The 16,031-nt window shown below is 38.0% G+C and overlaps 1 protein-coding gene and 4 non-coding genes across 5 annotated transcripts; 4 read left to right on the top strand and 1 right to left on the bottom strand.

Moving 5' to 3' along the window:
- Positions 1 to 8,875: 8,875 nt before the first annotated feature.
- LOC102978080 (Rab geranylgeranyltransferase subunit beta) lies at positions 8,876 to 16,031 on the top strand (the record flags this gene model as incomplete). Its single annotated transcript, XM_024119946.2, has 9 exons — positions 8,876 to 9,110; positions 9,796 to 9,959; positions 10,725 to 10,832; positions 11,476 to 11,673; positions 12,835 to 12,940; positions 13,781 to 13,833; positions 13,912 to 14,022; positions 14,591 to 14,716; positions 15,942 to 16,031. Coding segments are annotated over exons 1-9 (1,191 nt in total), but the record flags the coding sequence as incomplete, so codon positions are not given.
- On the top strand, positions 10,475 to 10,553 carry LOC112063933 (small nucleolar RNA SNORD45). The gene has a single exon (XR_002891277.1). It is a non-coding gene; the product is annotated as a small nucleolar RNA SNORD45 (small nucleolar RNA).
- On the top strand, positions 11,109 to 11,191 carry LOC112063885 (small nucleolar RNA SNORD45). Its single transcript, XR_002891233.1, has one exon. It is a non-coding gene; the product is annotated as a small nucleolar RNA SNORD45 (small nucleolar RNA).
- On the top strand, positions 11,822 to 11,893 carry LOC112063932 (small nucleolar RNA SNORD45). Its single transcript, XR_002891276.1, has one exon. It is a non-coding gene; the product is annotated as a small nucleolar RNA SNORD45 (small nucleolar RNA).
- On the bottom strand, positions 12,427 to 12,499 carry TRNAE-UUC (transfer RNA glutamic acid (anticodon UUC)). The gene has a single exon. It is a non-coding gene; the product is annotated as a tRNA-Glu (tRNA).

The following is a 16,031-nucleotide window of genomic DNA, read 5'->3' as shown; positions in this document are numbered from 1 at the left end:
TGCAGTGAAGATCCTGTGTGCTGCAACTAAGACCTAGTGCAGCCAAATAAGTAAATAAATTTTTTTAAATTTTATTTTGTTATTTATTTATTTATTCATTTATTTTTTGGCTGCATTGGGTCTTTGTTGCTGCGCGGGCTTTCTCTCGTTGTGGCGAGCGGGGGCTACTCTTTGTTGTGGTGCGCCAGCTTCTTATTGTAGTGTCTTCTCTTGTTGTGGAGCACGGGCTTCTAGGTGTGCAGGCTTCAGCAGTTGTGGCGTGTGGGCTCAGTAGTTGTGGTACATGGGCTTAGTTGCTCCACGGCATGTGGGATCTTCCCGGACCAGGGCTCGAACCCATGTCCCCTGCGTTGGCAGGTGGATTCTTAACCACTGCGCCACCAGCGAAGTCCTTAAAATTTATTTTTTTTAAATAATAAAAGATACTCCTGTTGCTCAGGAAATTCCAAGGACTTGATGAGCTTGAGGTCCTTCTCCCCCAACCCCATGTCCTTCACCTGCCTTTTGTCTGTGGAAAAACTTTAGCCAAAGAATAAGTTTAATCAGAGAAGTGAGAAAATGCAGAAGCAAAGAAAAGTCAAACAGGACAAAACAATAATAGTTTAGTCAGTAAGCAAAGTCAAGGACATTTAGCTCTGCCTCAAGGGCTATAGATAATATTCTGAGCCATATCGTGTGAGCTGTCTTATAGATACTGAAAGCCCCACCAGGTGGAAGAAGTTAACTACATGTGACCGGACTGTAACCATGACATAAGCTGCTACGATTCTGAGAACTGGCCTCAAGGAAATGGGAACAAACTGACCCTGGAACTGAAGATTAACTGTACTTAAAACAATCAAGATGATGCTGGTCAGACCATTACATGACCAATTTCAAGATGACTGTCAGAGCTGACTATGCCATTTCTGCATGTAGCCCCCTCCCTCTGTATAAAAGCTCTTGCCTCCTGTCAGGCTGGTGGGGGGGGAGTCAGCCTTTGGACAGGCATCTGCCCTTCCTCCCCTGCCTCCGCCCCCCATTGCCGGCATCCAAAATAAAGCAAACTTTCTTTTCTACCAAGCTTGCCTCTTTATTAGCTTTTGAGTGGCAAGCAGCCGGACCCCACTTTCACTTACAGGCTCACCCAGGGACTGGGGACAAAAGCAAATCCATTTCCTCTTACACCTCACTAAATTATGAAAATAAAAATCTAATCTTTTACCAAGAAAGTTTAAATGGCTTTTTCATGCTCAATTATGAAACTGTGTTTTAATGGTACAGCTCAAGATTGGTAGGAGATTTCGAAATAAATTGGATATTACATAGAAATTACAAGTTAAATGGAATATATACATTCCAAATGCAAATTTGAATTTACACAAGTTCAAAAATTCACCTACATACTGTAAATATAAAGCTTCTAGACATGTAACTGTATTCCAAAGCCACATAATGAGAATATTAAAGTACCTTTGATAAGTATTAAGCAATTATATAACTATCAATTAAGAGATTTTAGTCACAAGTAACACAAATGAACTTAAGCTACTTAAGCAAAATATGGACAAATATATTTTAAGTATATTGAATTGCCTCATGGATCTGAAGGCTGGAACAGTTTTAGGAAGGATCTAGAACCCAGTCTTTAGGAACCCATGAAATAGTACATTTCTATCTCTCAACTCTACTTTCCCTGTCATGTTTCATTCTTTCTTGTTCTATAGCCTAGCTTCTTCCTCTGCTTCTTTGATCCCATGATAGAATAAGACCTAATACTTATATATTAGATTTCCCGCCATTTATAAAAGCTGACTGGCGAGGGCCATTACAGCCAGGAGGATAGTCAGACTACAAACATGATTGTTAGTTGCCTACATCTGTGACTTGATGGTTCCTGGAAAAGACAATTTTATAAAAGATCTGGTATGTTTATGGCAAATTTATTGAATGTTTAAGGAATCTACCAGTCATCAATTTGCATATAGGGAGAAGAGTTTATTCCAAGACTCCTCTGAATTAAAAAAAAAAAAAAAAAAAAGGGCATCCCTGCTGGCGCAGTGGTTGGGAGTCCGCCTGCTGCTGATGCAGGGGATGCGGGTTCGTGCCCCGGTCCGGGAAGATCCCACGTGCCGCGGAGCGGCTGGGCCCGTGAGCCACGGCCGCTGGGCCTGTGCGTCCGGAGCCTGTGCTCCGCAGCAGGAGAGGCCACAACGGTGACAGGCCCGCATACTGCAAAAAAAAAAAAAAAAAAAAGGCTGTTTACATGGCTTCTAGAATGACATCCATTGATTTGAATATATACCCTGTAACCAGATAATACAAAAGTTCTTTGGAGATTGAAGATTGAACTCTATAGGCAACAGGTTTTTTTTTTTTAAAGGTTTCATATAACTAATTAATGAATGAGAGAACTAACAAGATGTTTAAACTAGTATAAGGGAGAATTTGAAGAACAGACATATTGGCAGTTAGAAACGCTTAAAAGAATTTGCTAATAGATGTAAAACTGGTAGGGCAAAAAACTTAAAGAGGGGGTCATCTTCTCTTTTTTTTTTTTAGGCCACACTGTGCAGCATGCAGGATCTTATTTCCCTGACCAGGGACTGAACCCATGCCCTCTGCATTGGGATCACAGAGTCTTAACCACTGGACAGTCTGGGAAGTCCCGGGGGTCATCTTTTCTATACAGGAGAAACCACTTGTAGTTCATGGCTCATTTTCATTACTCACCATTTTCTATAATTTAACTTTTAACAGAGTTGTAAAACAGTTTAGCCAGCCAATAGACAATCATATGTATATACCTCTTTTAGAGTATCCATGAGATAATACCTAGCAGTCAACTAAAAGAACACTCAATAATTTCTTTTATACATTTCCAAGTCTTTGACAATGTGTTTTGACAGTCTCTTTTCATGTGAGCATAAATAATCTGCCAAGATTACTCTTGATACAAAAAGACAGGTTTCATTAGGTTTGGCCTGATTACCTTTGTACAGTAAGGGTGTTAACTATGTAGGCCTCCTCAGATTTACTTTGCAAATCCAGAGATGTGCAATACTGAAAAATTATTAAAGCTGCAGGATTAACCTCTATATGAAAGTTTTCATAAGGACACTGAAATTGGACTTCTAAAAGCCTTTGGAACCAAGCTGAAAAACTCTCTACCAGATTTCTCCAGTAGTACCTAAGACAAGGTAAATTTCTTCCTCAGCATCTCTGAAATTTACTAGAGAAGGGACCTTCCTTACCATCTGTAAGACTGGAAACTTGTAAGCCAGGTACCATTCCAGTTTTACTGGGGCAGCTTTGTAGGCATTGACTCTACATATAAAGTCAACTTGTTTTTTTAATAATGGGTTTGTCATACATGAGTAAATGTGAATTGGTCTCAATTATGACACTCCAGATATGGCTTTGGTTACACAATTAATTTGTTCAATTATATCCTGGTAAACAGAAGTAAAGATTCCTTTTGATATTGCCATGAAATGTAAGGAGACTCAGTAAATGTTTCTAAATTCTGGGGACACAGTGAGAATCAGATACCATTTTAAAATTCCAGTTTACAAAAGCAGAATCTACTAAATTGAAGACTAGAGATAGCCTAAGAATTAAAAAGGGCTTCCTTACATATCCATAAAAGTAGAACATAACAACTGCATAAACAATATTCCAAACAAGTAACCATGATTAAATTTCCTGCATTGGTCCTTTCAGTTCTCTGTAATTGCTCTGTTGGATCTTGGATCAGTAAACTACTTTCAAGAAGCTGTCTGCTTCTAGTGGTTAAGAATCCTCCTGCCAATGCAAGGGACACAGGTTCGAGCCCTGGTCCGGGAAGATCCCACATGCCATGGAGCAACTAAGCCCACGCACCACAACTACTGAAGCCCACGCGCCTAGAGCCTGTGCTCTGCAACAAGAGAAGCCACCGCAGTGAGAAGCTCGCGCACTGCAACAAAGAGTAGCCCCCACTGGCCGCAACTAGAGAAAGCCCATGCACAGCAACAAAGACCCAACGCAGCCAAAAAAAAAAAAAAATTTAAATAAATTTTAAAAGTAAATAAATAAAATAATAAAAATATGAACCAAAATTGATTAAAAAAAAAGAACTGTCTGCTTCTAGACAAAAGAGTTCTAGAAATCCTGACTCAGTCCACTGGTATGGTGTGAAATTTGTCTAAGCTATGTCAGTTTGGAAATGTGTACCCACAAAACTATTCTTTGATGTCTCTATTGACTGTTCAAAGCACCTGATTCTTCCCTGGAACCTCTGAGACTGTCCCTTCCTGAATGCACAAACTTTGGCTTGTAGATCTATAGGCAGAGCCCTCAAGCTAGCATCAGAGTAAAACAGAAACTATCTGTAGATAACCGTTTTAGTTCAGGCTGCTACAACAATACCATTGCCAACTAAATAATGTTACTTACTTACCATCCAGTTCTGTTAAGAATTAAGCTATTAGCCCCTGCAATCACTGACCTTCAACACAGCCTGAAAGGAATTCAGGGCAGAATGAATTTCTTTTCAGTGGGCTTTAAATTCTTAACTGATTAGAGCTCTCACACATAGACAAGAGTGAATAAACCAGATTCTCTGTCATTTCTCACCAATGAGGGAATAGACTTCTATAGCAGACAGAAATCACCAAGTGGGTCATAAAAACATAGTCTCAATCATTGCCACCAATGAGAGTAAATTATGAACTGTGCCTGAAGCAGAAACAAAAACAAGACACAAAATCAGTAAGGAGGTGTGAAAAAAAAAATCAGTAAGGAGGGCAAAACCTACATAAATAGAGTCCAAAAAAGTTAAGGCTGTGGAGTGGCTGTGAGAGCCAAGAAATGACCTGCCTTGGCTTGGGTAGATCTTGAGGTGCCATTCTCAAGCGATGCAGTTTACTTAGCTCTATCTGTTGAGTGTACTTGGGTATCTAAGGAAATGTATAATTTTCAAAATGGTAAAATCATGACGCATATAAATATAAAGTGAATACATGTCAAAAATTTTATTTAACTCATTAAAAAAGGAGGGAACCAATAATATATTACAACCAATTTCTAGCAACCAATTTAAATCTTAAAACCTAGATGTCTCAATGTATTTTATTTAAGCTTCAAGCTCTTTTTTATAGTTCATAATTAAAGGACAGGATTTTACATTTTATTTATTTATTTATTTTAAATATTTATTTATTTATTTGGCTGCACGGGGTATTAGACGTGGCACGTGGTATCTTTGTTGCCACATGTGGGATCTTTTAGGTGTGGCATGCAGGATCTAGTTCCCTGATCAGGGATCGAACCTGGGTCCCCTGCACTGGGAGCATGAAGTCTTAGCCACTGGACCACCAGGGAAGTCCCTTGGACAGGATTTTACATTTAAAAATGTTTTTCATCTACAACTGTGTTTAGAAAGTTTCTCTTAAATCGCTCCAGAATTCTAGTCCTTATATACCTGCATCTTTCCTATCAGAGTTCCTTTTATTATTGGAACTACTTAGTTAAGAAGGCCTGCAATTCTAAGACTTTAGACAAGATTTCATTTGCTTGAAGTGAATCCAAAAATGGAGGAATAAAAAAAATCAGGGATGTCATAAAATATATAGAAGGTAATATAATTTTACAAGTGTAATATGCAGCATGGAGCATGTAATATTCTGCTTCTGCATTTGCTATTTCAGAAATAAATGAATCATAGTGAAGACATGGAAGCAACCTAAATGTCTATTGACAGATGAAAGGATCAAGAAAATGTATATGTGTGTGTGTGTGTACACACACACACACACACACACACACACACACACACACACACTGGAATATTACTCAGCCATAAAAAAGAATGAAATAATGCCATTTGCAGCAACATGGATGGACCTAGAGATTATCATATTAAGTGAAGTGAGTCAAAGACAAATATCATATGATATCACTTATATGTGGAATCTAAAAAGATGATACAAATGAACTTATTTACAAAACAGAACTAGACATAGAATACAAACTTATGGTTACCAAAGGGGATAGCAGGGGGAGGGGGGTGGAGATAAATTAGGAGTTCAGCATTAACAGATACACACTACTATATATGAAATAGGTAAACAAAAAGGACCTACTTTATAGCATAGGGAACTATACTCAATATCTTGTAATCACCTATAATTGAAAAGAATCTGAAAAATAATATATATATAAAACTGAAACACTTTGCTGTACATTTGAAACATTGTAAATAAGATATACTTCATTTAAAAAAATGACTCAGTTACTGTGTTTCATTGATTTCAAAATGCGTATTTTTTCTTATTTAACATCTCAGAAATCTGGGTAAGTTTTATGTTAATTGCCATTGGCTATTTTTTTCTACCTTTGATGTCTTTGCAACTGGGATGTGTCTTATAGTCAGTGGCATCTTAGGTAAAATATGATACTGTTGTCCCCTGGAAATGCTATTCCGTGACATAATAAAGATGTTAAACCAGAGTAGAAACAGTTTAGATATTGAATGTTAATGAAACTATGTTCATAGTTGTAGTCAGTCACAATATGGTCTTTGAACAAAATTGTAGGTAAAGAGGAATCCTTTTATTTACAAAATGATATGTGTAATATATGAAATGGTGAACAAAACAGACACTACAGCTCTCATAAAGCTCATAGACTAGAGCAGCATTGTCCAGTGGAAACATAAGGTGATTTACATGTGTAATTTAAAATTTTCTAAGAGTCACATTAAAAAAGTAAAAAGTAACAGATGAAATTAAGTTTAAGAAAATACTTTAACCCAATATATCCAAAATATTTCAGCAATCAATACTTTTAAATTATTAATGAGATATTTCTATTTTTCTTACTAAGTCTTTGAAATGGGGTGTGTATTTTATACTTACAACACATCTCAAATCAGAGTGGTCACATTTCCAGTGCTCCATGTGGCTATATTGGACAGCGGAGGTCTAGAGGCAGAGATGAACTTGTTTTTTTTATATATATATATATATATATAGGTAGCTACTTTTCTTTGGAGGGGAGATATTTTTATTTTTTGAAGAGGTAAAACATACCAAGTTTCAAAAGTATCAGAGTACTCAGTGAGAAGCTTTCCTTAAATCCTGTCCACAACCACCCATTTCTCCTCCAGTAGGTAACTGCTTTGGCTCTGTGCATTCCCAAATATATCCACCATATATTTTTTTCCCTTTGTTTCCCACACAGATAGTATTAGCATATGGCACATCGGTACATCGTTTGGTACATTCTGTTTTTTTCACTTAACATATTTTGTAAATCTTTCCACACAACAATGTTTGCAGAGTTTCCTCATTCTTTTTAATGGCTGCATAATGAATGCACCATAGTTTATTTCACCTTTTTTTTTTTTTTTTGCGGTACGCGGGCCTCTCACTGTTGTGGCCTCTCCCTTTGCAGAGCACAGGCTCCGGATGCGCAGGCCCAGCGGCCATGTCTCACGGGCCCAGCCGCTCCGCGGCATATGGGATCTTCCCGGACTGGGGCACGAACCCGTGTCCCCTGCATCGGCAGGCGTACTCCCAACCACTGCGCCACCAGGGAAGCCCTATTTCACCTTTTTTTTTTTTTTTTTCGGTACCCGGGCCTCTCACTGTTGTGGCCTCTGCCGCTGCGGAGCACAGGCTCCGGACGCGCAGGCCCAGCGGCCACAGCTCACGGGCCCAGCCGCTCCGCGGCACGCGGGATGCCCCCGGACCGGGGCACGAACCCGCGCGCCCTGCATCGGCAGGCGGACTCTCAACCACTGCGCCACCAGGGAAGCCCTTCACCTTTTGATGGTTAAAATATTTGTTATTTTTTGCTATTATGAAGACTGCTGCTATGAATATTCTGGCACGTGTCACTTCATAGCCAAGGGAGTATATTTGGTAGGATAAATAGCTAGCAATAGAATTGCTTAATGTAATTACAAGAATTGCTAGAACAGATACTCCCTATACATATTTCCATTTTGCTCACCATTGAACCCCCAAAACCTAGAATAAATAATATTTGGCACATTCTAGGCATCCAATACATATCTGATGAATGAATTCATAAAGTAGGAAGAGTGGCTTACTTTTCATTACTTCAGCAGTTATTGCCTCGACCTGAATGTTTTATTTTGGATCAGATGCTTGTCTTATTCTTATTTTGAGTATTTTCCCAGGAGACATGACCTCTCCCTCTCTGCCTTGGTTTTGCTCACTCTACAATACTCCTCTCCGATCTAATTTAGAGGCAAAAGAAAGCTGGGAAATTACATTACTATTGTGAAATAAAATTCATATTTTAAGGCAAGACAAGAAAATTTTAAACATAAAATTCTTCTCTGTCCTTTGGCCTCCGCTCTGCCCCCACTGTGCATTGTGTACCTGCATTATGCATCAACCAAACCTCCCCCACCATCAGCAGGAATACCTGCTCAACCATAAAGAGCAACATTCTCCCAGCATCAACAAGACAGCTCCTTAAAACATAACATTCCTTCCTGATCTTGTAAGGGGTCACACGACCTACCACGATGACACTTAGATCTGGATTATGTAAAATGTCAATACTATGTCATTTGATGTACAGCCCTTTGTCTCAAAAAACATATAACTACCTTCACTTGTAACCCGCGGAAAAGTCCTCAGAGCTTTCTGAGATGCTCTTCCCAGGTTATAATCCTCAAATTTGGCTCGGATAAAAATTTCCATTTCTTTCTTGGAGCAAGGGATTAATTTTTCGTCAACATTATTTAACAAGGCAGACTTTTAAAAATAAAAATTATTAGGGCTAGAGACAATCATCACGTAATGATAAAAGGCTCAACTCAGCAGAAATGGATAATTCTAAACTTATATGCATTTAATAAAGTGGCCTTAAGCTAGAAATGCGAATATCAACAGAACTACAGGGCGAAATAATGAAATCTATCATCACAATAGAGCCAACATTCTCTCAATTACCGATAACCCACGTATGTCACTGTGTCAGGAACCCTTCTCCAAATCGTTACGGAATGCAAGGATGTGTGGTGCCATTATTTTCTAATGGGTGCTCAAAAATGCTTAAGTATGACAGTCCTAAAGAAAGCACAACTGAAAACAGCTGTGTTAACACACCTAGTAAATCCGATTTCTGTGGAAAGCTCATAAAAGGCACATGGTTGTTTCTTTGTTGAAAATTCAGTTCCAAATATTTCAGATATTAGTACTTCCTAAAGAAGTGGGGGAAGTAGGTGAGGGAGTCTGCCATAATGGCCGAGGCAAACAGGAGGGGAATGTGAACACTTCATTAACATTCACTCAAAAACATTTATTGAACACTTAACTACGTGCAACTCTATTAATTACCAGCCATTTCAGATCTTCAAAGTTCAAAGAGTCTCAAGAATAAACGATTTCTTAAAAGTTATTCAGGTATTTACACGTTACTTAAAACCCTTGTAGACAAAACCGCGGACCTTACGAGACGAGAAAATTGGCGCCAGAGACTTTAGGCGCAGGCAGCGAGGACAGCTATGAGAAGTCGGTGGGGTCCTAGGGCAGCCACGGAACTGCTCCTTCCTTCAGGCGGGAGTGTGGTCAGCTATGTCGGGCGCGGGGGGGACCTGAAGGACGCCTCTGCGCAGGCGCTTGCCGCCTAAATCCGCCCAGCGACAAGCTTAGTTCTCTTTGCGCTCTCAGACATGGTGAGTGTGGTCGTGTTTTGGGTTGCTGTGTAGATGAGTCGGGAGGAGACTGGGTAGGCTAATGTTTAAGCAGTTCAGGCACCAGTGGGTTGTTTTCTAGGTATTGGAGAATGGTTGAGTTAAGACACAGGCCTTGGAAGGTTTTTTGAGGACTCAGAGACAGGGTGAAGTATTACTTAGCGTTTTCTGCAGATCTCGCGGCTGCACACGCGGCCAGACTTCCTCCTATCCGACGGGCCTCAGGGTTCAAGGACCCGTTTTCTTAATCTCTCAAACAAGCCGGGTAATTCTCTTTTCCTTCTATATATACATGTACCTATATATTTCTTTCCATTTGGCCATGAATATATGGTTCAGAATCTTTATAATTATTAATAGTATGGTCTTGATCTAGTATGTATTAATGGGATGTGAAGGAAATTAACTGCTTTGTTCTTATTGGTAGTGATCATGACGTACTTAAATAAGAACTAGAGCAGCATCCTCATCACCTGGGGGCTTGTAGAAACTAAGACTAAAGCTGGAGAAGATTAGGCTAAAGGGACTGCTTGCTTGATAAATAACTTTTGGGGTACATGTAAGGTGCTTTGAAACCTGAGTTTCTAGGATTAATAAAATCTCATTAAAGAACTTCACTGAAAATTATGTGCTAGCAGGATTTTTATTTTAATGCTTCAACTTTTTGCCACATGTAAGCCATATGTTGTCTTAAATTCGTAAAGTTTGATAGTGTATGTTTATTTTACTTAACTCTTTAAGTGAAAGATAAAGAGAGATGAAGACGGAGGTAATTTTCTGGGTCGATGATGAGCTGGCATGTATTCTGAATCTAAAGTTGATTATTACTGCTTTAGCTCTAGAATTACCCTGAGACCTGAAAAATACCTGCATCTTTATGAGGGCTTTAGTTCTTTTTTAGTCAGATACTTTTAAATTTGAAAGTTTTTATGTGGCAAGATGAAATCAGAATTTTAATGTGTATTGAATATATGCTCCGGGGTCAAACGTTAAAAGATAAAAATTTATGAAATCACTTTTTGTGTGAAAGGGCACACCGCAGAAGGATGTTATTATCAAGTCAGATGCACCCGACACCCTATTAGTGGAGAAGCATGCAGATTATATAGCATCCTATGGCTCAAAGAAAGATGATTACGTATGTATACTTTTATGTTGAAAAGTTTATTTTTAAAAGTGTTGGCCATTCTGCATAAGCAGGTTAGTATGGCCCATGTTTCTTAAAAATGGTATCCAACTCCTGTGTGCCAAGGACTGGTATCTGTGGTTGAGGGGCAATGGAATTAACCATGGTCCTTACCAACACTTATTTAGAGGCTTTGGCAGACAAAGTAGATTTCCCTTCCTGCCCATATTTGTAAGAATTTTGAGGCACAGAATTGATTTACTTTTGTAGTTGAGGTAATGCTTTCAAGGTCAATGATGTGTTGGCATGTATTACCTGAGTTTATGGTGATGTGGGATAACACTTAAGCTCTAGAATTACGCTGAGACCTTGAAAAAGTTGAACCTTGAAGAATGGTGTTCCCAGTTTTCCTCTGCGGGAAAATCCTAGAAAAAATTAAATGAACAACTTAATTGGAAGTAAATATTTTCCCCCGTAGGATACAAAGAGCTGAAATTTACCATGTTGGGAAATAATCTAGTATTGATGAATTCCCATAACCTTGTAGCTATGAAGTTAGGGCCATGTAACACCATGACTATTTATCTTCATGTGTTCAGTATCTTTAACCTGGCATCAATTCAAACTGACGCATTAAAGTAATTCTGTATTTTAGGAATACTGTATGTCTGAATATTTGAGAATGAGTGGCATCTATTGGGGTCTGACTGTAATGGATCTCATGGGACAGCTACATCGCATGAATAGAGAAGAAATTCTGACATTTATTAAGTCTTGTCAACATGAGTGTGGTGGAATAAGTGCTAGTATTGGACATGATCCTCATCTTTTGTACACTCTTAGTGCTGTCCAGGTAAATACTAATAAAAATTCAGCAGTCTTGGTGATGTATTCTCTTCCGTGAGAGTGGGGAAAGTGAAACTAGGTATCAGGAACGTGACAAAATCAGTATCTATGTTAAAAAGTTACTCATCTTTTCAAATGAAGTATATGTTCTACAAGGTCAGTGATGTGATGGCATGTATTAGCTGAATCCAAAGTTGATGTAAATTCTAAAATTACACTGAGACCTTGGATGGTAATTATCTTCAGTATATGTAAATATTTGAAAATCACTCCGTGGAGTTAGGTTTGTTTGTTTTGAGCAAGAAAAATCCTTTGAAGTTAAGCTACTGAAATCTTATTTATTAGACAGCATGACCTATCCCATCCCAATAGATTACGTTACGTGAGTCTTGTCTGATAATGGAAAACAGTATGTTCTGAAGATTGTCATGTGGAACATTATTCAGAGAACAGCAGATAGCATAATGGATTACATAAACTGCTCAAAGCTTGTTTACCACATGTGTAGAAGCCGCCTTCATCTGTTTCTTGTATTGGTCAAACTTCTGTATGGCATTTGCTTCTCTCCATGGCCTGGCCATTTCCTCCCTTCTAGTCTCATCTTGCTTTTCATCTAATATCTGGAAATACCAAGCTGCCTGTGGTTCCCCATTTATACTCTGTCATTTCACAACTCTGCTGTTTTCCGTGGAGTTTTAAAATTTTTTTATTTTTATTTATTTTTACATTTTTGGATGAACTGCGGCTTGCGGGATCTTAGTTCCCTGACCAGGGATTGAACCCAGGCCCATGGCAGTGAAAATGCCAAGTCCTAACCACTGGACCATCAGGGAATTCCCTCCTTGGAGTTAGCTTTGATTTTGATATTAGTGAAAATCCACAAATAAGGGTTTAAAGTCTATGTAAGTTAGTGTATATGAGTCTTAGAGTGCTAAGTTAACAATTTATAAATGGAAAAATAATGCTTTGTGGTTAAAGGTTTTTGTTTGTTGGTAATATCTATAATTTGACTACATAGAAGTGCACATTTGAGAAAAGTTCACAATGTACATAAACAAAAGTACATGCTTGCTTGACAACTTAAAAGGTAGTTGAGGAAGAACATTGTTAGAACAATCTTACCAGTGTTGAAGAGGTATTTACTTACCATGGTTTGTTTTTGTTACAGATTCTTACTCTCTATGATAGTATTAATGTTATTGATGTAAATAAAGTTGTGGAATATGTTCAGAGTCTACAGAAAGAAGATGGTTCTTTTGCTGGAGATATTTGGGGTAATGTCCCTTTAATCCATGGCACCCAAGATACAATCCAAAAATGTTCTGCTTTGGTGTTTATTGTAGTAATAAGCTTTGTTGCAAATTTTAAAGTTCAACGAATTGAGGGCTTTGCTAATAACTTACCAGGAGATTTTTAAGTTTTTCATCTTTTCAGGTCCCACTAAGCAGCTGGTCTAACTGGAGTTAATGGTCTGCTGGAAGTTCCAGCATGCACTGTGCTAGTTATATCAGCATACAGGAGTACTGGAACAGAGGGGGCCAGTCTAAAAGATAAGGTAGGTGAAACTTTTTTCCCCAATATTTGGTGGCTTTGTAAAGTTTTTTTAAAACTTTCTGGCAAGGGGAAAATATTCAAAAAACTTTACAAACTTACTGAATATTTGAGTGGAGGGAGGGAATAGTATTTGACTTGATAAATGTAGATAATCTCTGCTTTAGGGCTGAATACAGTGCAGGCAGGAGAGACCAGCTGCTTCATGGGATGTGAAAATCTACTTTTATATAATAGGGTAAGTTTATTATCGTTCTGAGAAATTGACTAGTCTTTTTCTTTCTGTTACCTTTCTGGGGCTTTGAAAGCAATTTATTTGCTTATATTTTTGACAAAGCAGTTTTGTAGTTCTTAGTTTCCTTCGAAATAAAGTAAGTGATATGGATCACTTTTTAAAGATTTAGCTTTCTTCCTGGTGACTAGAAGTACATGTTAAGCCTGAACTCTTGGAAATTTAACCATGGTAGTTGTACAGAGGTTGTTTTTAATTAACTTTTACTACATAATATGATCAGAAGCCTCTGATAACATATAATGTTTTGGCTTGATCCCTTTATTTTTAGGAGAAATCGACACAAGATTCTCTTTTTGTGCGGTGGCAACTTTGGCTCTATTGGTAAGTTTTAAATGTTGTATTGGAATGATTAAGCTTCCATGATTATTCTGGAATTTAATAGGTATATTTTGTTTACAGGGGAAGCTGGATGCTATTAATGTGGAAAAGGCAATCGAATTTGTTTTATCATGTATGAACTTTGATGGTGGATTTGGTTGCAGGCCAGGTTCTGAATCCCATGCTGGGCAGGTAATTTATCAATCTAGATTAAAATGTAGTGTCAGTTTTGAAGGGATAACCTGTGTAATTGGGGAAATGGCAAGTTAATTTGACTGAATGTAATATAATGTGGGATGTTACATAAGAATTAATTGCTGATTAAGGAAGGCATTTTTACAGTAGTTTACTTTGTATACAGTTCCCTGTTGGTGAAATCCTCTGACCCAGGTAAACATAAGTAGTTTTGTAATTACCAAAAATACATTTTGATTTTCAGTTAGTTTTTAACCAGATGAAAACATTCCCTACCTATCCCCAATACCTGTTTGCTTGTGCCAGAGGATGTTGTATATGTAAATGGTTGTCAAATAAAGCTTGCTTTTAGCCATAAAGAAATTGTGACGGTAGTCTTGCATTGCAAAGTTGCGTCCTAGTAGTGTGGTTGGATTTGTTCAAATAATTGTGTTTTTGTTTGCAATTCTTACTGTCAGCAAATTTTTAGATAGAAAAATGGAGCTTTAATAATTTTAGTATTTTTTATCACCATGTTACTGTTGAAAAACTATTATACACATGTACTTTATATCTGTAATTTTAGATCTATTGTTGCACAGGATTCCTGGCTATTACTAGTCAGTTGCATCGAGTAAATTCTGATTTACTTGGTTGGTGGCTTTGTGAACGACAGCTTCCATCAGGTGGACTCAATGGAAGGCCAGAGAAGGTATCTATCGTTTCATAAGATTAACTTTTTAAGTTTTATAACCTTGAGTGAGGACTTTTTTTGTCTTATTTATCTCAGCATTGCTCTTGTAAATTGATAATGAGCTTTTCACCTTAACTACTTTGCATTATGTATATCTGGGAGTCAAAGGCTTCTATTAACACATGCATCTTGTACAGAAATCTCCATGCCCACTTATGGGGGGTGGGGAAGGACAATGGATTTGCCAAATGAAAGAATTTTTTTAAAAATTGGATTACAACATTTTTATTTAAAATCTTTGTTAATTTTTAAAGAAAAACCCAATTTGTTTAGCTCTCACACACTCTGAATTGGGTCTGTAATGATCAGGTAAATATTTTTAGCTTTGACCTATGGTCTTGTTACACGTATGAATTTCATAATTTTTCTGTCGCAAAACTATTGTTTTTAAAAATCATTTACACCTACTAAAAGCTGTTCTTGTGGTCTAGATTTGACTCAATGGCTGTAGCCTGCTGAGCCCCTGACCTAAAATATGATAGAGCATGGTGATGATTTTATCTGGGTCATTGTATTTTTGTTTAATTTTGCTTGCTCAGTATTTCTGAATAAGTTAATGGGTAGGCAAATAACCACAAGTGGTTTCTAGTTAAGATCCAATGAAAAACCTGGGCAGCTTTTCAATAAGTAGAAGATGGTTGGGGGTGAGGATTGCACTTACAATCTAGGACAGCTTTTAATGTGCCTGTGAATCACCTAGGGATCTTGTTGAAATTCAGTCTACGGTGGGAACTTCTGCATTTCCTAAGTTACCATGATTTGAGGAGCTGGGGGTGGTTTTTTTTGTTTGTTTTTTTTAAAGCAGGTTGTGTACCTGCTTGGACAGCACTTATTGAAAGTGCTCTACCTAAGGCAGTGGAACATATAGTACCATAGATCTCATGAGCCTTACCACCAGATTCTTGGATTAAGGGGCTTATTTAGGTATTCATTGCAAATAGAAAATAAGGTAGATGGATGGTTATCACTGAGTACTGAAACTGAAACATTCAGCATGGTTTTCTATGGAATGGAGTGTTTGGTCTTGTCTTTTCCAGTGATTATCTTTAATTCTAAGCAATTGTATTTATGGACTTCAGTGTTTCAAACACTGCATTGTCAATATATCCCTTGATTCCCTTCCCACCCCCAATATTTGGACCAGAAAGTACAATTGAGGCAACTTGTGGCTTTTTCCTCCTAGTTACCAGACGTATGCTATTCTTGGTGGGTGTTGGCTTCCCTAAAGATAATTGGAAGGCTTCATTGGATTGACAGAGAGAAACTGCGCAGT

This window comes from Physeter macrocephalus, chromosome 4 (assembly GCF_002837175.3).
Source record: "Physeter macrocephalus isolate SW-GA chromosome 4, ASM283717v5, whole genome shotgun sequence".
Classification (NCBI taxonomy): domain Eukaryota; kingdom Metazoa; phylum Chordata; class Mammalia; order Artiodactyla; family Physeteridae; genus Physeter; species Physeter macrocephalus.
The sequence above is the reverse complement of the archived record's forward strand: the minus strand, read 5'-3'. Positions and strand labels throughout refer to the sequence as shown.